The 24,223-nt window shown below is 44.9% G+C and overlaps 1 protein-coding gene across 1 annotated transcript in view; it reads left to right on the forward strand.

The window, feature by feature from the left end:
* The first annotated feature begins 6,591 nt into the window (after window positions 1-6,591).
* Window positions 6,592-24,223, forward strand: part of LOC115113283 (melanopsin-A-like) — a 99,020-nt gene continuing 81,388 nt past the window's right edge. Inside the window, 1 exon segment of the mRNA XM_065012834.1 lies at window positions 6,592-6,864. Coding sequence (XP_064868906.1) covers window positions 6,676-6,864 — 189 coding nt within the window. The 5' untranslated portion in view covers window positions 6,592-6,675.

Consider the following 24,223-nt stretch of genomic DNA (forward strand, 5'->3'; position numbering starts at 1 on the left):
CGTCCTGCACGGTGTTGGGCTGTAAGCACAACCCCCACTTGTGGACGTCAGGCCCTCATACCACCCTCATGGAGTCTGTTTCTGACCGTTTGAGCAGACACATGCGCATTTGTGGCCTGCTGGAGGTCATTTTGCAGGGCTCTGGCAATGCTCCTCCTTGCACAAAGTCGGAGGTAGCGGTCCTGCTGCTGGGTTGTTGCCCTCCTACGGCCTCCTCCATGTCTCCTGATGTACTGGCCTGTCTCCTGGTAGCGCCTCCATGCTCTGGACACTACGCTGACAGACACAGCAAACCTTCTTGCCATATCTCGCATTGATGTGCCATCCTGAATGAGCTGCACTACCTGAGCCACTTGTGTGGGTTGTAGACTCCGTCTCATGCCGCCACTAGAGTGAAAGCACCGCCAGCATTCAAAAGTGACCAAAACATCAGCCAGGAAGCATAGGAACTGAGAAGTGGTCTGTGGTACCACCTGCAGAACCACTCCTTTATTGGGGGTGTCTTGCTAATTGCCTATAATTTCCACCTGTTGTCTATTCCATTTGCACAACAGCATGTGAAATTTATTGTCAATCAGTGTTGCTGCCCAAGTGGACAGTTTGGTTTCACAGAAGTGTGATTGACTTGGAGTTACATTGTGTTGTTTAAGTGTTCCCTTTATTTTTTTGAGCAGTGTATAAAACATGCATTACCTTTGACGAGCTTCTTTTGTTGGCCCTCCAATATGTCCCATAAACATCAGAATTTTGTTCGATTAATTCTGTCCATATATATCCAAATGTCCATTTATTTGATGCGTTTGATCCAGAAATAAAGAGCTTCCAAAAAACGAACTACTTTTGTAATACAACTTTAGGTATTTTTTAAATGTTAATAAATTGATCATATTGTAGACGAGTCTGTGTTCAATACAGGAAGATAACAAACCATGCTACTTTTCACGTCTTGCGCAGGGTCACGCCCTGACCTAACACACCAGGGCTCTCTATGGTCAGGGCTTGACACTAGTGGACACTAGAACAGTAGTGGAGAGGGTTACACATCACAGACAAACTGAATTGTCCACTCACACTGACAGCGTCGTGAAGAAGGCGCAGCAGCGCCTCTTCAACCTCAGGAGGCTGAAGAAATTTTGTCACCAAAAGCACTCACAAACTTCTACAGATGCACAATCGAGAGCATCCTGGCGGGCTGTATCACCGCCTGGTACGGCAACTGCTCCGCCCTCAACCGTAAGGCTCTCAGAGGGTAGTGAGGTCTGCACAACGCATCACCGGGGGCAAACTACCTGCCCTCCAGGACACCTACACCACCCGATGTTACAGGAAGGCCATAAAGATCATCAAGGACATCAACCACCCGAGCCACTGCCTGTTCACCCCGCTATCATCCAGAAGGCGAGGTCAGTACAGGTGCATCAAAGCTGGGACTGAGAGACTGAAAAACAGCTTCTATCTCAAGGCTATCAGACTGTTAAACAGCCACCATTGAGTGGCTGCTGCCAACACACTGTCATTGACACTGACCCAACTCCAGCCACTTTAATAATGGGAATTGATGGGAAAATGATGTAAATATATCACTAGCCACTTTAAACAATGCTACCTTATATAATGTTACTTACCCTACATTATTCATCTCATATGCATACGTATATACTGTACTCTACATCATCGACTGCATCCTTATGTAATACATGTATCACTAGCCACTTTAACTATGCCACTTTGTTTACTTTGTCTACATACTCATCTCATATGTATATACTGTACTCGATACCATCTACTGTATGCTGCTCTGTACCATCACTCACTCATATATCCTTATGTACATATTCTTTATCCCCTTACACTGTGTATAAGACAGTAGTTTTAGAATTGTTAGTTAGATTACTTGTTGGTTATCACTGCATTGTCGGAACTAGAAGCACAAGCATTTCGCTACACTCGCATTAACATCTGCTAACCATGTGTATGTGACAAATAAAATTTGATTTGATTTGATTTGACACTGTGCCAGTTCGTCCTGTTTGTTCAAGTCGATTCGAGTTTTCTCTCAGCTCCTGCTTTTCCCCAGTCTCTTTCTTGCCCTCCTGGTTTTGACCCTTGCCTGTCCTGACTCTGAGCCTGCCATCTTGTGCCTTTGCTACTACTCTGGATTATCCACCCCCTGCCTGCCCTGACCTGTCGTTTACCTGCTCCTGTTGCAATAAACATTGTTACTTCAACAGTCTGTACTTGGGTCTTAACTTAAACCTGATAGAACCTAGCTGTTGCAGTGTGACAGGTACAGTTGTTGACACGGGATGTGTGTTTGAGTGCCTCTGGCCACTTTCCTGGTCTGCAGCTATCAGAGGATCAGGCCAGGTGAGGACCAATTTTCTCCCCAGGCAGCGAGAAGAGACTGCAGGTGTGAATACTCTCTGTACTCTGCTGTTCATGCTCCCAGGTGATTTTATTGATACCTGTTGGCCCTTAGGTCTTCGGCATGGCAAGCAGTACCGGAGTGCCAAGTCTAGGACAAAAAGGCTTCTCAACAGTTTTTACCCACAAGCCATAAGACTCCCGAACAGGTAACCAAATGGTTACCCAGACTATTTGCATTGTGTGCCCCTCCCTCCCCAACCCCTCTTTTATGCTGCTGCTACTCTCTGTTTATCATATATGCATAGTCTGTAGAATCCAAGATGGCATAGCAGTAGTTGTCCTGTCGTATCGTCTCTCTGTAAATATCGTCTCTTTTTCGTTTTAGATATTTTTTAGGTGTTTTTTTCTTCGCATATCCTTAAAAACATTTTGCTAAACCTAAGCTTCCAAATACTCTTCTGCAACCCGCCAATGTAGCTACTTTCCTAAAGTAGTTATATTTACTTCGGAACCGGACCCTCTCAACTGAAGCTAGCCAGCTAACTACCAGCTATGCTAGCGGTCATCAACTAACCAGAGCATAACGGACCTAATTAATTTTTTTACCCCCGGATTCCCACCACAAACGGAACATTCTTCAGCTGGATCCTCGCAACTAGCTATCGAGCGAAACAGCAACCCTGGTTGATTACTCCTGGCTAGCGTTTCCACCCACGTAGCTTGAAGCTAGCCCGGCCAGAGCTCCTAGCATACTCCTGGGCTACAATACCTTGACTACGACCGGTCTATCGATATCACTGCATGAAGAGGAATAAACAGACTCACCCCATCGCGACGTCCTCCAAAGGCTAACTCTCTAGCCCTCGCTATCTCCTTGCTTGCTAGTTCGGCACGCTAACTGCTAGTTTGTTTAGCCCAGGTCCGCTAACTACTACCTTGTTTACCCCGGCCTGCTAATCTATTAGCTTGTTAGCACAGGCCTGCTAACCGTCCCGCCGCGTCCCAAAAACGCAGTGGCCCATATGTACTCTATCTCTTCCCGATTAAAACAAAATTTTTGTTTATACCTTCCGGAAACTTGCCTCACCCAATGTGATACGGAATCGCTATTATCTTTATTTTTAGAACACACTCAAGAACCTCCAGAAGCTAACCAGCTAGCTAGCTACAAGCTATTTAGTCATTGTTAGTTTTCTTAACCTGGATAACACTCGCCAGCCCAGCCCCCCTGCCCCATCCACCGCAGCCCCCTGGACTCTGATCACTTGGCTACATAGCTGATGCACGCTGGACTGTCCATAAATCACGGTACTCCATTCTGCTTGTTTGTTTTATCTGTCGGCCGAGTTGCCTAGTCAATGCCATCTCACCTGCTGTTGTTATGCTAGCTGATTAGCTGTTGTCTCACCCACTGTTTTAGCTAGCTTTCCCAATTCAACACCTGTGTTCACTGTATGCATCGCTGTATGTCTCTCTCAAATGTCAATATGCCTTGTATACTATTGCTCAGGTTAGTTATCATTGTTTTAGTTCACAATGGAGCCCCTAGTCCTATTCCTCACACCCCCTGATACCTCCTTTGTCCCACCTCCCACATATGTCCAGAGATGACTTCACCCATTACAACCAGCATGTCCAGAGATAAAACCTCTCCAGAAACCTCTTATCATCACCCAGTGCCTGGGCTTACCTCCGCCGGGTGATGTGGAGGCAAACCCGCACCCCACCATACCCCTGTCTGTGCATTATGCCCTGAATATATTCTACCATGCCCAGAAACCTGCTCCTCTTATTCTCTGTCCCCAACGCTCTAGGCGACCAGTTTTGAAAGCCCTTAGCCGCACCCTCATACTACTCTCTGTTCCACCCCGGCAGTCCAAACCCGGGCCCTGCATGTCCCCAGGCACCCTCATTTGTTGACTTCTGTGATCAAAAAGCCTTGGTTTCATGCATGTCAACATTAGAAGCCTCCTCCCTAAGTTTGTTTTACTCACTGCTTTAGCACACTCTGCTAACCCTGATGTCCTTGCCGTGTCTGAATCCTGGCTCGGACCCGAAGGCCACCAAAAATTCAGAGATTTCCATACCCAACTATAACATCTTCCAAAGGGGGAGACACCCTCAAGATAGAACTGCGGGGGAGGAGCAATCTGCAGTCTACTGCCAGAGATCCTGCAAAGGACTTTCCAGGTCCATGACCCAAACAGTTCGCTACTAATTCTCAGAAATAAGTCTCTCACTGTTTTTCAGCTCCCACTGTGCCACACCATTTGCCCCCATCTAGCTTCTGAGACCTAAACTGGGATATGCTTAACACCCTACCCACCACTGCGCAGTCCTACAATCTAAGCTAGATGCCCTCAATCTCACACAAATCATCAAGGAACCCACCAACAACCCTAACTCTGTAAGCAAGGGCACCAACTCATAGACGAGAGACTAGTCATCCTGACCAACTGGCCCTCCAAATACACCTCCGCTGTCTTCAACCAGGATCTCAGCGACCACTGCCTCATAAGCGTCAGTGCCTGTATCGAACAACTCAATGCGTCATCACTGCAACTGGGTACTTCGCAGGCCTTTCCCCAGGTGGTGAGGGTATCCTGGCAAACATCTCCTCCCCCGACCAACCCCCCACCATAGGGATCATCACTGTTCAAACGCTCCCTAAAACACCTCTGGTAGATTACCAACAACGCAGGCCTTGAGGGCCTTCTTCAGGTGGTGTGCAAAATCGACAAAACTGGAGATGATTGTGGAGTCCATGGAAACAAATCCTGGAACAGGACATTGACAAACTCCATCCACTGCAGTTCTCAACCTCAGGAGGCTGCCTGGCTACTCACAAACTTCTACCTCGATGCACAACAAGCATCCTGGCCCCCCGGGCTCTGTCCTTATCAGATATATGCATCTGTACCTGCATGTTACAGTCTAAAGATCATCACTTTAACTATATCTGGTGGCCAACACACTGTCATTGACACTGACAACTCCAGCCACTTTGCCCTGGGAATTGGTCTGGGAAAATCATATATAATGCAACTACATCCTTATGTAATACATGTATCTCAATACCTGTACTAAGCCCTGACTCAAAAAACACTTGTTCTGGGACACTGTGATTTGAGTCCATGGAGCCAACAAGAGCAGTACTCTCTGCTCCCAGCTGCCCACTGCTTATCATTCTTATGTCGGCAGTAGTTTTGGTTCACCAATTACTTTGCAAACAGAGTTCAGTGTTCAAATCAGTTAGATCTTTTCTCTGTGTATATCGGTGTCTGTTATATAGCCTTGCTACCGTCATCCCCACAGTTTTTAATTCAACTATATCTTGATCATCTGACATTTACTACCTCAATAACACATTGCCTGACTAACCCATGTGTTCTGTACCCGCTATGCTTGGGTATCTTGGCCAGGTGGTGAGGGTTGCTTTTACCTTTCAAATTTTTACTGTTTTATTTATTTACTTACCTACACACACACCCACATACCTTATTTTCGCACTATTGGTTAGAGCCTGTAAGTAAGCATTTCACTGTAAGGTTGTTGTATTCGGCGCACGTGACAAATAAACTTTTGATTTGATTCGTCAGGCAGCGAAGACTAAAAGGTCAAAATGTATCAATAAAATCACCTAGGAGCATGAACAGCAGTGTGCTCCATTTTTCTTTTTCGGGAGTTCGCCAGTGTCCAGCACCTGCAAAAAAAAGTACCTAGATGTGAATATGTTCTTCAGCTTTTGTACATGTACTCTCCAATGTGTAGCCTATTAACTCTCCCAACTGGTCTGGCACACCGATCACTAGCTTTAAAAGCAGCTTTCAACATAATGACTAATGTTAGTGCAGAGTGCTCTATTGCCCTACATTATGAGAACGCGTGCCATCATTACAGTACAGGGGTGGAGAGTGGCAACTCAGAGCGAGCACATGGATAAAAGAGAGAGCATGTGCGGCTTTCTCACTTACGTAAATATATCCATGTACAGAAATGTGCTATTGGGTTTGCGTGACTCGCGCGCAACCGCGTATGCCGCTCCATCCTCTTCTGCGACTGTCAAAACTGTTTTATACCACTGTGTCTCAACGACTACCAATATCAAGACCATAACCAACCTAAACTGTTAGTCAACATTCACACTCACACCCGGAATTGATAACTTCCCAAAATAGATTCCCACTGTGGAGCCAAAGAGAAGTTCTAATTTCCTGAGTGTATTTGCCTATTGCTGGAACACGGACCGGACAGCTGTCGGATTGTGTCAGTACTCCGGGCTATTTTCTATTTTCCCACCTACAACCCATGTCGAGTGACCGGTCTGTCCTGGAGGGCACGGGAGGAGCTATGAACGGCACCCTGCGCTCGGTTCGGAAGGGCATCTCATGTCGGTTCCAGGACCCAAACTGCACGCGCATCGTGGAGACGCTTTCCTCCTTGAATGACACCGTGGTCAATGAGTACCGGCTGGTGGATCTGCCTTCTGTCACCTCTGTAAGTGTTTTCCTGTGTATTCTGTCCCGGGGAAATGGAATAAATAGTCGAAGTAGCCTGATCATTCATGCAGGACATAGGTTTGAGCAGAGTGGTTTGCTTTGAGTATGGTTGTAAGAATTTGCTATGATTGTACATGTTCCTCATGTCAAATCATTTATTTAAATGACTGATGCAGCTATAATTTCTGAATGTTATTGCCTTGTCTTGTTCAGAAATCTTTATCTAAGTAGATCAACAATTCAGATGGACATAGATTTAAAAAAAAAATAACGGATATGTTTTGCATGATAGGCACATTAGGCCTAGAAATCTACTCTCAGCAAAAAAAAGCTATCTTGACAGCTGTTATGAAACGCATGAATACCATTCTTCTCTGGGTGCAGATTTGACATAAAAAAATGCTTATCCATTCAACACTGTAATTAAGTGTTATGTTCTACAGAGCAGATCTGACTCGAGAATGAAAAGTAAGCAAGATGTTCATTACACGTATAGTCAAATAGGATCATGTGCATCAAACATTCATGGTTTGGTTAGACTGTCGATCAATAATAACTTACAGCAATGATTCAGAATGGACTCGCATACTTCAGCCTCACTCTTTGTCTGTACTGTATCGTGCCTCCCCAAGGCTATCGATTTGTCACCTATTTGAAAACCTTTATTGATGGCCCATGTCCCTGTTCCTAGCTTTTGCTCTCTCTCTTTCTGTCTGTCGGTCTGTCTCTGTGTTTGTGTGTTTCATAGTTATTTGTGAGGTATTTAATGTAACTGTCTAGCTTGCATTCTCGTCTGTCTTACTAAATTGTTCTTAAAGAATGTTACTCACAGTGTAAATACTAATGCTGAGCTTTTTTTTAATCAACGGGTGAATGAGGTGCAGAGCCCTTTTGGTGGGTAAATATCACCTGCCACCTTTGATTAAATATCAAGATGTCTTTCTGTACATTCTGATGGCATTTCCCTGTGTCTGTGTCTGTCCATGAGTTGACACAGCTGTGAGGGATTGCATTCAGATAAGGGGTGTCTGAGTATCACAATTAGACCGCACAACTTCAATCACAACCATCCTGTCAGTATAGAAAGGTTTGAAACAAACGGAGTCTAATTCAAAATAATAATTTAAAAATCCTGCATTTTTGTTCTACTTTCATGCTGGATTTTGATGTGAATGTTTTCATTCAGTGATAGCTGACTCATTTTAGCTGCTCCCTCCTGCTTTCCCTCCCCTATCCCTATCTTAGCTCAACATACAGAATTGCATCAAATCCCTTCACAAAATTTAAAAAAATGCACACCCCTGCATTTCCAGATATTGTTTGTTGGTCTGTTAATTTTGGGGTTTTTCCACACGCACTCAAACCACCGCCGTCAACTTTCGAGACAGAAGTCTCCACGGCATACACAGACAGACGCCGAGTGGCTCGAGCATTGCAATACGTTGCTGGGTTTTTGCATAGAAAGAGCACTTCATTGATATTGTGGAACAATAGCAGGACTGTCAGTTTGTGATTAAAATGCACCCATCCATCTTCATTCCTGAAGGAAACGAGGCACTGCAGAAGGTTGACAATTTATGCAGTACAAAAAAACATGAAATGTATATTAATAGACAGAAATGCATTCCGTATGTCCCATAGGCACTTGACATGTCTGATTTCTCGTGGCACTTCTGCATCTGTAGCCAGACATAATGAGATTGCCAAAGGCTGTTGGAAAATGGGTTAGTGGCACTGTCTATTGTGTGTGTGATTCATATAAATTTAAAAAATCTGAATCCACTTACACCAGAGTGACTAGGGTTGTTGATTCATAAAACAGGCCTTCCAGAGATGAAATTAAGCCAGTGTAATGCCAACCTCTGGAATGCAATCACCCCAATCCTTTTAGTCACCTTGTGTTACAGCGCTGTAATGACACAGCTGGAGCAGCAGGTGGCACACTGCCTCCTGCTAATGGCTGATGGTCACTGACCTTCAGATATGTTTTTTATTTATTTAACTAGGCAAGTCAGTTATGAACCAATTCTCATTTATACCCCGGCCAAACCTGGACGATGCTAGGACAATTGCGAGCCGCCCTATGGGACTCCCGATCACAGCCAAGAAGTGCCTTAGACCGCTGCGCCACTTGACATGTAGTCCTGTGGCCTTTCCCCAAAACTCCTCTCTTAATCCCCAATATCATATCTATCTGAAGAGTTGACAGGTGATTACTATACCCAACCGATATATTGGTTTACCGATATTATCGGCCGACATTGTCCTTGTAACGCTATACCGGTATTGGCTCTTAATATCAGCCTCACGTGCCTTCTTCACACTCTAAATACTCAGTTATCTGTTCCATTTAGTAATTAATTGAAGCATGACCCAAAACCCCGCCCGGTTGTTGTGTGGTATTTAAGCCTTTACATTTGAAAGACCATGATGACGCGAGGAGCGGTCCAAAAAACGGCCTTAATTAAATCCCCATATCAACAGATGTTCCCACAGAGGAGACACCGTGACTGTCTCCAGCACATCAATAACTCGGGGGGCGGGGGCGTTGTGTTTACATGCAGGCAAACTGTCTCAATCGATTCTCCTCCACTGAGCTGTACACGCACATGACAGAAAAACCAATTGCCCAGGTAATCCAACCAGGGTCCTTCAACACAACAGAGGGTGGTGGGGGGGAAAGAGATCAATTCAGAAAACCCCACGTTGAACCATCAATCATGAAATATGTATCGGAGGTGAAAGATCAATTCAGAAACAAAGGGAAAAAAGTTCACAAAAGTAATGTTCATCTCATCCACAGCCATGTTGTAGCCTGTTATACTATAAGCCTGGCAAGCAAAGCTAGACAGGCTCTGGCTCACTGAGATTCTTATTTCTACACCACGCAAAACCACTTCAAATGGTGGCTTTCCAATTCAAATCTCCCTGATTAGAAGCATGGAGATCCATCGAGAAATGGGATTGTGGAGCTCTATATACGGACACGGTGTCCACAAAGTATCCTCCTCCTATAACAGATGATTAGCCTGTCAGAATGTGAAATGTCAGAATAATAGTAGAGAGAATTATTTATTTAAGCTTTCATTTCTTTCATCATATTCCTAGTGGGTCAGAAGTATACATACACTCAATTAGCATTTGGTAGCTTTGCCTTTAAATTGTTTAACTTGGGTCAAATGTTTCTGATAGCCTTCCACAAGCTTCTGCCCACACATTTTCTATAGGATTGAGGTCAGGGCTTTGTGATGGCCACTCCAAAACCTTGACTTTGTTGTCCTTAAGCCATTTTGCCACAACTTTGGAATTATGCTTGGGGTCATTGTCCATTTGGAAAACCCATTTGCAACCAACCTTTAACTTCCTGACTGATGTCTTGAGATGTTGCTTCAATATATGCACATAATTTTCCTTCCCTCATGATGCCATCTATTTTGTGAAGTGCACCAGTCCCTCCCGCAGCAAAGCACCCCACAACATGATGCTACCACCCCTGTGCTTCACGGTTGGGATGGTGTTCTTCGGCTTGCAAGTCTCCCCCTTTTTCCTCCAAACATAATGATGGTCATTATGGCCAAACTGTTCTATTTCTGTTTCATCAGACCAGACATTTCCTGTTTCATCAGACATTTCTCCAAAAAGTATGAATCTTTGTCCCCATGTGCAGTTGCAAACCATAGTCTGTCTTTTTTATGGCTTGTTTGGAGCAGTGGCTTCTTCCTTGCAGAGCGATATAGGACTCGTTTTACTGTGGATATAGATACTTTTGTACATGTTTCCTCCAGCATCTTCACAAGGTCCTTTGCTGTTGTTCTGGGATTGATTTGCACTTTTCGCACCAAAGTACGTTCATCTCTAGGAGACTGAACGCGTCTCCTTCCTGAGTGGTATGATGGCTGCGTGGTCCCATGGTGTTTATACTTGCATACTATTGTTTGTACAGACGAACATGGTACTTTCAGGTGTTTGTAAATAGCTCCCAAGGATGAACCAGACTTGTGGAGGTCTATCTTTTTTTCTGAGGTCTTAGCTAATTTATTTTTATTTTCCCACCATGATGTCAAGCAAAGAGGCACTGGGTTTGAAGGTAGGCCTTGAAGTACATCCACAGGTAAACCTCCATTTGACTCAAATGATGTCAATTAGCCTATCAGAAGCTTCTAAAGGCATGACATAATTTTCTGGAATTTTCTAAGCTGTTTAAAGGCACAGTCAACTTAGTGTATGTGAACTTCTGACCCACTGGAAATGTGATACAGTGAATTTTAAGTGAAATAATCTGTCTGTAAACAATTGTTGGAAAAATGACTTGTGTCATGCACAAAGTAGATGTCCTAACCAACTTGCCAAAACTATAGTTTGTTAACAAGAAATTTGTGGAGTGGTTGAAAAATGAGTTTTAATGACACCAACCTAAGTGTATGTAAACTTCCAAATGAAATTGTATACCTGTATGTCTTATCTCTATCAGAGTGTGTTTGTACAGCACTGAAAGAGGAGAGAGGATAGAGGCTCAGATGCTGGTCGGACAGTGAGGCAGACAAGCAAACGAGTCCACACATAAATGCATCGTGACTCTACAGCAACGGTCATCCTTCTGTATGTATCTCAGTGTTTAGAAATTGCTTTTTGAAGGTGCTTTTTGAAGCTGATATAAATCCTAATCACGCTGTGCGGAGTGCCTCTCAGTGGGACTGTACCACGGTAGCTGTGTAATGATGATGTAATAACTGTTTAATAGCTGTGTAATAAGAACTGGGTTAGACTGTCTGATGGGTTAGGGCCACTGTTTTATCACGCAAGAGGCAAAACTCAACTAAAGAGAAAACAATTACTGCCATGCCTTGGTCATTACAAATCACTCACTTGATTTACGTTGATAATAATTAGGTCTTCAGAAAAACAAGAAGAGAGATGTGATAGAGAATTGTTCCCATACCTCCCTCATGATTTTGAGCTGACTACTGTAGTAAGACTTGGAATTCACGAGTGGAGGAGGAGGAGTTGGGGGAAGATTGGACCGCTATTAAACAATCTGTTTCCTTTCTGGAATAGGTGGCCTCCCACTGACTCTCACATGCCTCTCCCACTCATTACCACCCACCACGGCACTGACCGCTGGCTCTGATAGCCACAACTTGTAATTACTATTCTAAAGAGGGAGACCCGAACTGTCTCTGCTCCTAATTCATGCCGAATTAAATGAATTGACCTCGTGTATGAGGATGGCAGGGCTTCAGTAGCGTTCAAGCTGTCAATTCATGCAAATGGTCATCAGATATTGTTGGCATCAGCAGGTTTTCGAACGTAGCATTAGAGTCAGTGCTGAATCAGTTAAAATCGATAATGCTTTATTATTTCCCTCAGGGACAATTATTAAGTCAGAGAGCACAAGAGCACAACTATATCCCCCACAAGCTAGACAGAAAGAGAGTTTGGACACACCTACTCATTCAATGTTTTTTTATTTATTATGACTATGACATTGTAGAAAAAAAGGGTTAAACAAATCAAAATATATTTTAGATTTTAGATTCTTCAAAGTAGCCACCCTTTGCCTTGATGACAGTATTGCACATTAGAACTGACAATTAGACTGTACAGGTGCATTAAAGGATGAAACGAGAATGATTCCATGATGTAATTGATGCTGTTAGAAAAGATTCAACTAGAGACACAATGACCTAAATACTGTATACCCTGATGTATTTTGTAAGACTCAAGGGTTGACTGCCTTTAGCACGCACACACACACGCGCGTGCGCACGCAGGCACACACAATCACACAACAAAAACTCCCGTTACTCTGTGTGTGAGGCAGCAGTGTAGTCTGATCTCGTGTGGGAAGAAACCACGGCTGCTGCTTCACTAATGAAAAGAGAAAAGAATCCCCGAGGATCTCAACGTTACAACAGGAGTATTTTCATCCCCTTATAGAGGGATGCTTTTTAATAAGCAAAACTATTCAGATATGATCAAACTCAACAAAACATTTTAATGAACCTCTGCAGAATAGTGGTGCCAGGAAGTCAGCCAGACAGATCTCAGTTGGTCTTTAGTGGCACTATGACAGAAGTCCTCCTCCTGGGCTATATGTAGTAAGCAAGCAATCTGAAGCATGTTCATTAGCCAGAACATTTAAAAAGCTTTTGAGATGTCTTACTGTCATTTGAGTGCTGTACCTTTTTGTTCGGAAATGGCAGCCCGGTGTTGGGGATAATGACCAGTGCTCAGGATCTCTTTTCAAACCATTAGCATCAGATTATGATCAGTATTGCACTGTTTATTAGTACCTAATGGTCTCATAGCTGACCTGCATGCACCTAAATATGGGCAGAGAGAATTTTACAGCTCAGAAAGCAAAGATCTAAACAGGTGCCTTTTCAAAAACCATGTTGGGTATTTTCTTCAAAGTTTATTTTTTTCACCCTTGATGCATCACTGCTTATCTGTTCATTGAAAGGGCAAAGCTTTTATGTTTTTTTGTTCAGCCCTTCCTGTGATCCAGCGCACTTTGAGATCATGCGGAAGAATACCCACATTGACTGAACCTCCTGGCTGGCCCAAATACATTTTTTGTTGAATCAGGTTGTCTTCCACAGAAGACATGTGTAGCCAGAGACAGTTAATATCATGAGTCATCTGTCGCATATAATTGTCACGTTCGTTGTATGGAGGAGACCAAGGTGCAGCGTGTTAAGCGTACATTCTTCTTTAATAAAGAAAGAATACTGAACAAACAAACAAACAAACAAACAAACAAACAAACAAACAAACAAACAAACAAACCGTGACGCAAATATGAGTAGTGCAGACAGGTAACTAAACATAGAATAAGAACCCACAAATAACCTAGACAAAATGGCTACCTAAATATGGTACCCAATCAGAGACAGATATGCATTTAAAAATATATATATTTCCTATTTATACCATGGCATTGTTGAAACAGCTGGGGCATAACGATTAATAATAGTGGAGGTGGACGTTCTATGTTTGAGCTGCTTTTGAGGCTGGGTTGAAATATATTTTTGGGAGTATCTTATTGGCTGCACTCTCAGCACTCGGACTCCCGACTCCGCTCCCGACTCCTGAGATGGACAGGGCTCCCTGAGGGCTCTGTTTACCCCCGTGTGCCTTCTCCCTCTCGAGGGAAGCTCAGCCGTGCTCTCTCAGCGCTCGGAGCAAAACTATGACTCAGCCCGGCGGAGCAAAACTATGACGTGGGGGACCGGGAGCTGTTGGCTGTCGTCAAGGCTTTGAAGGCGTGGAGACATTGGCTTGAGGGGGCTAAACACCCTTTTCTCATCTGGACTGACCACATCCGGGCAGCGAGGAGACTGAACCCTCGCCAGGCAAGGTGTGCCATGTTTTTCACCCGTTGTGTTTTCACCCTTTCTTACAGACCAGGTTCCCAGAACGTGAAGGCAGACGCACTGTCCCGGCTGCATGACACAGAGGAGCGGCTCATGGATCCTACCCCCACACTCCCGGGCCTCCTGCCTGGTGGTGCCGGTAGTGTGGGAGCTGGACGCGGACATTGAGCAGGCGTTGCGTGCAGAGCCCGCTCCCCTCCAGTGTCCGGCTGGGCGTCTGTATGTTCCATCTGCTGTCCGAGACCGGCTGATCTATTGGGCCCACACTTCACCCTCCTCTGGTCATCCAGGCATCGTTCGGATGGTGCGCTGTCTGAGCGGGAAGTACTGGTGGCCCACTTTGGCTAAGTGAGGGTTTATGTTTCCTCCTGCTCTGTGTGCGCCCAGTGTAAGGCTCCTAGGCACCTGCCCAGAGGTAAGCTACACCCCTTACCCGATCCACAGTGGCCATGGTCACACTTGTCGATCGATTTCCTGACCGATCTCCTGCCATCACAGGGAAACACCACAATCTTGGCTGTTGTGGATAGTTTCTCTAAGTCCTGCCGTCTCCTCCCTCTGCCCAGTCTCCCTACGGCCCTACAGACTGTGGAGGCCTTGTTTACTCACGTCTTCCGGCACTACGGGGTGCCTGAGGACATAGTGTCTGTTCTGGGTCCCCAGTTCACTTCGAGGGTCTGGAGGGCGTTCATGGAACGTCTGGGGGTCTCGATCAGCCTTACCTCGGGTTTTCACCTGAGTAATGGGCAGGTGGAGAGAGTAAACCAGGATGTGGGTAGGTTTTCGAGGTCTTATTGCCAGGACCGGCCGGGGGGAGTGGGCAGTGTTCGTGCCCTGGGCAGAGATGGCCCAGAACTCGCTCCGCCACTCCTCCACTAACCACTCCCCCTTCCAGTGCGTACTGTATCAGCCAGTTCTGTCTCCTTGGCATCAGAGTCAGACCGAGGCTCCTGCGGTGGACAACTGGTTCCGGCGCGTGGAGGAAACATGTTCATCTTCAGCGCGCCATGCTGCGCCAGAAAGCCGGCGCAGACCGTCACTGTACTGAGGACCCGGTGTTCACACCGGGGGACCGGGTCTGGCTCTCGACCCGAAACCTGCCCATCCGCCTGCCCTGCTGAAAGCTGGGTCCGCGGTTTGTGGGGCCATTTAAAGTCCTGAGGAGACTGAACGAGGTAAGTTACAGGTTACAGCTTCCCCCCGATTACCGTATTAACCCCTCGTTCCATGTGTCTCTCCTCAGGCCGGTGGTTGCTGGCCCGCTCCATGAGTCTGAGGTGCGGGAGGTTCCTTCACCCCCTCTGGACATCGAGGGGCCCCGGCGGGCTCCGTTCGTTCCATACTGGATTCGAGGCGTCGGGCGAGAGGCCTTCAGTACCTCCTGGACTGGGAGAGGTATGGTACGGAGGACAGATGCTGTGTTCCGGTGGAGGATGTATTGGACCTTTCAATACTGTGGGAGTTCCACCGTCTCCGTCCGGATCGCCCTGCGCCTCACCCTCCGGGTCGTCCCCGAGGCTGGTGACGGCGCGCTGCTGGAGCCGTGCATCAAGGGGGGGTGGGGGGGGGTACTGTCACGACTTCTGCCGATGTCGGTTCCTCTCCTTGTTCGGGCGGTCTTCGGCAGTCGACGTCACCGGTCTTCTAGCCATCGTCGATCCATTTTTCATTTTCCATTTGTTTTGTCTTGTTTTCCCACACACCTGGTTTTCATGTGTGCAACTGGTTACACACACAGTGTTTTTCACATACAATGTTTTCAACACATTGTTTATATTCATTTATACAGTAATTATTATTCAACATGTCCTCACCTGTGATTTTAACTCTACCTCTTGACGCATGGCATTCTGATATTCTTGCTACGCCACCATGTCTATGTCAGTTATCAGTTAATTTGAATATTCTCTCATAATTGATTTGATTTACTTATTTAAGCATTTTTTTGTTTATTTTATTTTCTAATGTTAGTGGGGCATATTACTCTATTTTAATGTTACTCCTTAATCACTATGATAAATAAAATAGTTTTTCTTGAGTGTACTGTTAACAGAGTTGAGGTTTACGTTGAAGTGCAAGGTGTGGCAATACAGATTAACTCAATTTCAACACAGACATGGTGGCGCAGCAGGAAGATTGAAGTGTTGTGAACTTACAGGTTTGGAGTTCCAATCCCTAGGGGAGGATGTTGAAGATTAATTACTGTATAAATGAACATTCATCAAGTGTGTCAAATATGTAAGTTGAAAACATTGTATGTTAAAAGCACTCACTGTGTAACTAGTTATAGGTAAGATGCCCAAATAAAAATGTTTTGTTGAATGAACATATGAGACAATTTGAGAAAACACATCATTTTAAGTTGAGATAATTTTTGCACAAGTTTTCTCATGTTGGAGCTAAGTTTGGGAGAACTAAACATTCTAACTTCAGGTAACACTTTGACCAAAAAGTTGAATAAACAAAAAAAAGTCTGTGAAACCAATTGCTTAATAATATTTAGTTGAAACAGCTATTAGTTTTTTACAGTGCATAGTCACAATAGAAAACATGTTGTAATACCCCTAGTAATCACTCCTGGTAAAATCATTCCAGTGGACATATCCAAGGTGTCAGTGGATCAAAATAGTGGTGTGATGATGACAGAGTAAGTAAGATTATTGACTGCCATAAAAGTTGAGATCTTCAGCTTAACATTGGCTCTGAGAGTTCAATGTGGAACCCATTGTTTTCTTTGCAAGTTGTGTAAGTTCGCTGGAGAAGCCCACACTATCCCAGACATGTCTCCCTTATAACCCCTGACATATGCTGGTATTCTGTCCAGGACATATCTTTTCCATTATACCACCCTGTCTGACTGTCTGATGTAGCACCTCTGACTCTTCTTCCTGTTTGATCTGTGGACAGGCAAAGTTTGGGGGCTTTTTATCTAAACCCAGTTCAAACACTTCTCTTAGTGGTTGTCAAACACTGCCACCTGGGGGATGCATCGCAGACGGGTGTGGTTCATCTGAAGTTATCAAAGGAATTCAAGGTCTTTGTCTACAGAGCTAGTGGCCTTGGACTATTTGTTCGGGTGTATTTGTGTGTGGGCCATTATCATCATTGTTGTCCTCATAATTGTCCTACTCCTCCTCGTCATAATGATTGTCCTCTTCCTCTTCTTCCATCTCCTCCCATTCCTCCTCATAATTGACCTCCATTTCCTCTGCTACCCCTCCTCCCCTTCTCCTCCTGTTCTTCCCCTTCCTCTTCCTCTTTCTCTTTCTCCTCCTCATCATTTTATTTCACAATGTTCTTACCTGTTAGACTCTGTGAGAGTGGGGCAGTGTGAGACCACCATACATATGCGTGCATTCCACTCAGTCTGAAGTGACTGAGACTTGAAATGACAGGGAGATTTCGCCTGGTCTTATTTATTCCATCACGCCTGTGTTGGTGGGGACATTTATCCCTGTTGATTTGTGTCCTCTCGCGGCGGCTTCAGAGCAGTCGAGCAGGAAGTTGACCCTGCGTACCCTGCGCTACAAACTCAACCAAATGCTCTCTTCATTAAAACCATTCCGGAGACACTCCAGATGGAGAAGGATTAAAAAACGGTGATGTTTGCGTATTGATTTTAATTTGTGAGAGTGAATAAGGAAACCGTCCTTCAAGTTTTTGAATCCAAACGGCTCTTCATTCGTATTGAAGCTCAGCGAAGTTCATTTCTCAGATGGCCAGTGAATGTGACAGTAATTATTCACAGTGGAGGAAAACGAATCCAGATGATTATATGCAGAGTTAGTCTGCTTAGTGTTTTAAGGCTGGATAATCACTTAATAATAATTATTATTATCTTTTATCTTTTTTCAGCCTTGTAGAGAAAAGGAAAAGGTTGAAAACAGTGTCATGGTCTAAATCGTGGGGTATAACTCTCCAGTGGTCTACAATCACAGTCCTGCTAGTTTTTGTTTTCCCCTGGAGCCTAGTTGATGAATTAATGTCACTGACTGCCCAAGTCTAAATTAGCCACTGATTAAAATGGCAAGAGCGGAAACCAGGATGCACTACCCGGCTAACAACAAACACTCCCACAACTTTAGAGACGTTTCCTTAAGAGTCTCATTTGTTCATTACCTAAGATCTTTATAGGAATGTTCCTGTGACGTGCAAGGACTGTTTTCAAGAGACCATTCCCTTAATGTCAAATAGAACTTACCCAGAATGCGGTTGCCATGTTCTCTGAATATAAGATATTAATGTCCTAGAAACTTTTCATGGGAACCATGCAAGAACATTCATGTGTCCAATGACGTTTAAAACATAGGACGTTCTGTCATGGTCCCCTGGAGGTTTTTGTCTAGTTCAAAGCTTGTTCCAGAGTCATCCCTAAAGACGTTTTTAGGACGTCGCCTGATGGTCTTAAAGAAATGTTCTCCCCCAAAAATGTGTTTACACACCACCCCTTGTTCCTGTTGCCGAGCCCATCAAGGCCCTGATTGGTGAACCACTGATCCATTCACAGCTCTTTGTCTCTAACAAGATTAGGGACACACAGAAACAGTGCTTTTAACATGACTTAAATGTAAATGTAATACAGTGTTTTCCAATTACATACAACGAGCCCCAAAAGTATTGGGACATGGCATTTTTTTTGTTTTGGCTCTGTACATCAGCACTTTGGATTTGAAATTATAAAATGACTATGGGGATGAAGTGCAGATTGTCAGCTTTAATTTGAGGGTATTTTCATCCATAACGAGGGAACCGTTTAGAAATTACAGCCCTTTTTGTACATAGTCCCATATTCCTAGCACGCAATGATTACATCAAGCTTGTGACTACAAATTTTGTGCCCAATAGAAATTAATGGTAAATAATATATTGTGTCATTTTGGAATCACCTGTATTGTAAATAAGAATATAATGTTTCTAAACACTTCTACATTAATGTGGATGCTACCATGATTACGGATATTGATACTTGTTCGTCTAACTTTCTCACTCATCATGATTCACGATTCATTCAGGATTATCCGTAATCATGATAGCATCCACATTAATGTAGTGTCATGCCTTCTCCCGCTCATCCCCTCTGGTGTTCGCCTGTATACTAACCACCGGTCCTGGGATCCATCATTACACACACCTGGTATCAATCATTACACGCACCTGTACGTCATCATGAGGCACACCGGGACTCCATTACCACACTTATTACCTCCCCTATATCTGGCACTCCCTTAGGTTCCTTCCCTAGTAAGTATTGATCCTGTGTTCATGCAAAGATGCTACTGTTATGTTGTCTGTTATGTTGAATACTGACTCAAACCATGGAAGCAGCAGGAGAACAAAATATCTCCCAGATGGTCAATGAGCAGGATACCTTCTACATCAACACCAGGACCAGCTAGCACAACTGGGGATGGCTATGGGAGAGGTTCTTCGCAATGTCTTGAACATACCCGGGAGGCGTTGCCGTCAACTAGCGGAGGATACACTACAACCAGTCGAACCAGCGAGCCAGTACAACAGCCCATTCAGCAACCCGCTCAGGTCAGCGATGCACGTTTGTCCCTCCCGGATAAATATGGCGGCACCCCATTTATATGCCGTGGCTTCCTATTTCAGTGCTCCCTCTACTTTACGCACCACAGGGGAGCCCCCAATACGAGAGGTCCAAGGTTACCAAGGTTATTTCTCTGCTGACTGGGCATGCTTTGGAATGGGCCATGGCCATCTGGGAGAGGAGGAGCTAGCTTCATATGAGGGGTTCATAGCTCTGTTCAAATGCATCTTCGATCATCCCCCAAAGGGCAGAGAGGAGGGTGAGCGCTTACTCCAATTACGGCAGGGGGACCAGACAACTGCCGAGTACGCGCTCACCTTCCGGACAGTAGCAGCATCCAGCGGATGGAACGAGCTGGCGCTTTGCACGCTATTCCGAAGAGTTCTGTGAGAGGATGTCCAGACAGAATTGGCCTGTCGAGACGACAACCTCTCTTTGGACGCACTCATTGCAATGGCCATCTGTCTGAATAACCTACTACGGGAGCGTCGATACTTATCACTTCTCTCCCTCCCTCAGGGAACACTCTGGATCAGAGCCTGAACCCATGGAGGTAGCGGTCTCACGCCTCCCCGCGGCGGAATGATGCAGACGGAGACAGCTGGGGCTCTGTCTGTATTGTGGTGAAGGGGGGCACCGGTTCCAGCAGTGTCCGGAACTTTCTAATAAGGGCTCCACAAGAGCAGAGGGACGGTCATGTGATCTTCCACCTCATAGGGCAGGAGTGAGTATTCCATCTTCCATCACTCTCTGCTAAACTCTTTTTGGTGTCCATCACACTAGTTGACTGTCCCTCATGTACTATGTCTACAGCGTTAGTGGATTCCGGTGCCGCGGGGAACTTTATTGACCAGACCCTTGCCTCCTCTCTTAACATCATCTCATACCCACTCTCCTCGCCTTTCCCGGTTCAAGCCCTTGATAATCGGCTACTAGGATCCGGAACCATCACACACATCACCCAACCACTCACCCTCACTGTGGAGGCCATTCATCACAAGATCATCCTCGGCCTCTCTTGGCTTCAATTCCATAATTCCACCAGCCCCTGGTCGAGGATGAGAATCACAGACTGGTCACCCAAATGCCAGAGGACCTGCTTCCCCATCCCCTGTGGTTCCACGTCGGTTGAGAGTCCTGTGCTTGCCCTTCAGCCTAACATCCCTGAGGTATACCAGGACCTGCGGGAGGTATTCTCCAAGATCCGCACCACCTGTCTTCCCCCTCATCACCGCTGGGACTGTGCCAGCCACCTGCTGGCAGGGTCTGCGCCTCCATCTACCCTCTGTCGGTGATTGAGACCCAGGCCATAGAGGATTACATCCAAGAGGCACTCCAACAAGGTTTCATCCGCACGTTCACTTTTCCTGCGTCGACTAGTTTCTTTGTCGTGGACAAGAAGCCTGCTACAAGAAGTCCCGCAGATGTGAAGCATTTATTGACCCAACACACCTCCAGGCCGTGTAAGGGCTTTTTTACCAAGAAGGAGAGTGATGGAGTGCTTCATCAGATGATCTGGCCTCTACAATTCCCCGATCTCAACTCAATTGAGATGGTTTGGGATGAGTCTGACCGCAGAGTGAAGGAAAAGCAGACAAGTGCTCAGCGTATGTGGGAACTCCTTCAAAACTGTTGGAAAAGCATTCCAGGTGAAGCTGTGAGACGCCTAAGACAGCGCTACTGTGAGACAGGACGTACAGCTGATCGCCTTGCAGTGGCAGACCATGTGTGACAACACCTGCACAGGATCGGTTGGCCTGTTGTTGGCCTGTTGTAAAGGCAGGTCCTCACCAGACATCACCGGCAACAACGTCGCCTATGGGCACAAACCCACCGTCGCTGGACCAGACAGGACTGGTAAAAAGTGCTCTTCACTGAAGAGATTCGCGTTTATCGTCGAAGGAATGAGCATTACACCGAGGGCTGGAGTGGGATTGATTTGGAGGTGGAGGATCCGTCATGGTCTGGGGCAGTGTCACAGCATCAGACTGAGCTTGTTGTCATTGTAGGCAATTTCAACGCTGTGTTACAGGGAAGACCTCCTCCTCCCTCATGTGGTACCCTTTCTGCAGGCTCATCCTGACATGACCCTCCAACATGACAATACCACCAGCCATACTGCTCGTTCTGTGTGTGATTTCCTGCAAGACAGGAATATCAGTGTTCTGCCATGGCCAGCGAAGAGCCCAGATCTCAATCCCATTGAGCACGTCTGGGACCTGTTGGATCGGAGGGTGAGGGCTAGGGCCATTCCCCCCAGAAATGTCCGGAAACTTACAGGTGCCTTGGTGGAAGAGTGGGGTAACATCTCACAGCAAGAACTGGCAAATCTGGTGCAATCCATGAGGAGGAGATGGACTGCAATACTTAATGCAGCTGGTGGCCACACCAGATACTGACTGTTACTTTTTATTTTGACCCCCCCTTTGTTCAGGGACACATTATTCAATTTTTGTTAGTCACATGTCTGTGGAACTTGTTCAGTTTATGTATCAGTTGTTGAATCTTATGTTCAAACTAATATTTACACGTTTTCTGAAATTAAACACAGTTGACAGTGATAGGACGTTTCTTTTTTTGCTCAGTTTCCCTATACAATTACAGAGACACAGAGACACAGACAAAAAAATGCTCAACCTCAAGATGAGTATGAGGGGGGAGTTTAAGTACAAATCTTACAAGCTTGCTTGGCTGGTCTGTAGCTTATTCTTTAGATGTTTGGGACTGCTGGTGGGAACCATGATGTACCGGCATAATCAATGTGACACTGGACTAGCGCACTTGCCAGAGTCTTGTGCGTGTCTATAGCTAGGTTTCCTTCCAATTGGTGACAGATTTTCATGTGAATATTCTAGAAATCTGCATAGAAACCATGTGTGCTAAATGACTTAAATGTAAATGTAAATGTAATGCATTTCAGAGTTTCCTTTAGGAAAATTTGGCACCGGACAAAGTGATATTAAAAATGTTAACTCTGTTCCTTGGGTTTCCATGTGTAGCTTATGTCAACATTTATAGCCTATTTTTGGGGGGTTTTAGGCAACTTTCATAAAGCAATAATTGTCCACCTCAAGATTCAGCTGTCAGAGATTTGAGCATAGGCCTATAGGCTTAGGTGTCCAATGTATGATGTTAATATAAAACAATAGTATAGAGTATATAGCCTAAATAAAGGAAGAGAAGCTTGGCCCCAGAGAGATATTTTTTATAATCTTTACTTAACTTTGCAAGTCAGTTAAGAACAAACTCTTATTTTCAATGACAGCCTAGGAACAGTGGGTTAACTGCCTTGTTCAGGGGTAGAATGACAGATTTTTACCCAGTCAGCTCAGGGATTTGAGCTTGCAACCTTCCGGTTACTAGTGCAATGCTCTAACCACTAGGCTACCTGCCACCCCATATACATATATATTCATTGCATTGTGGTGTTGTAGGCTAGTCCAGGTAGGATAATTGTATTGTCCCTAAACAAGATCAATAGGGACATGTGTCATGTCTTTACTGTTATTTAATGCGCACATGGCCTCTCCGCTACCTATCAGCTATTCCTATTTGTACTTGTGGATTCATATTGGAAATTGCAACAACAAAAAATGTAATGCTTTTATGTGTGGTATGATTGCTAATTAGCCTATTGCAGATCTGCACAAACAATCCACCTTGCACTATTGTCACTATGAATGGTGGACAGAGGGCAGGATGGACCATTAGACTGGTAGACTATACTGACCTGTGGTATAGTGAAAGTTAGCACACGGAAAAGTACCAAAACACCTTGATATAGGGGAGGAGCACGCAAGCAGATGAGTACATTTGGCGAGGATGGAAGAAATTATATAGTAAACCAAGGAATAAAATGCACTACCCTCCACTGTGCCCAATAAAAAAAAACACACAACCCTCCTCAAAGCAAAAAAAAGGTTTGTCAACCCTCCCCTATTTTGAACCACCCCTCCCCCTGTAGATTGCAACCTGTCCCTTACCCTCAGAAAACTTGACACATGAATGCTCTTGTAATGTTCCCATGAAACGTGTCTAGAACATTCATATCTTATATTCTGAGAACATGGCAACCATGTTCTGTGTATGTTTGTTGTGATGTTGATGGAATATTCCCCTAACCCTTCAGAAAACTGGACACGAATGTTGTTGCAACGTCCCATGAAATGTGTCTAGAACCTTAATATGGGATATTCAGAGAACATGGTAACTACATTCTGGATAAGTTCTGTTTGATATTAAGGGAATGTTTGCCTAACTCGAACACCAAAACATGCTAAATAAGTTCTCTGGAGGTTTTTGCTAACAAACAGCACCAGCCAAAAGTTTGGTCACACCTACTCATTCAAGGGTTTTTCTTTATTTTTACTATTTTCTACATTGTAGATTAATAGTTAAGACATCAAAACTATGAAATAACACATATGGAA

Source organism: Oncorhynchus nerka, linkage group LG28, assembly GCF_034236695.1.
Source record: "Oncorhynchus nerka isolate Pitt River linkage group LG28, Oner_Uvic_2.0, whole genome shotgun sequence".
Classification (NCBI taxonomy): Eukaryota; Metazoa; Chordata; class Actinopteri; order Salmoniformes; family Salmonidae; genus Oncorhynchus; species Oncorhynchus nerka.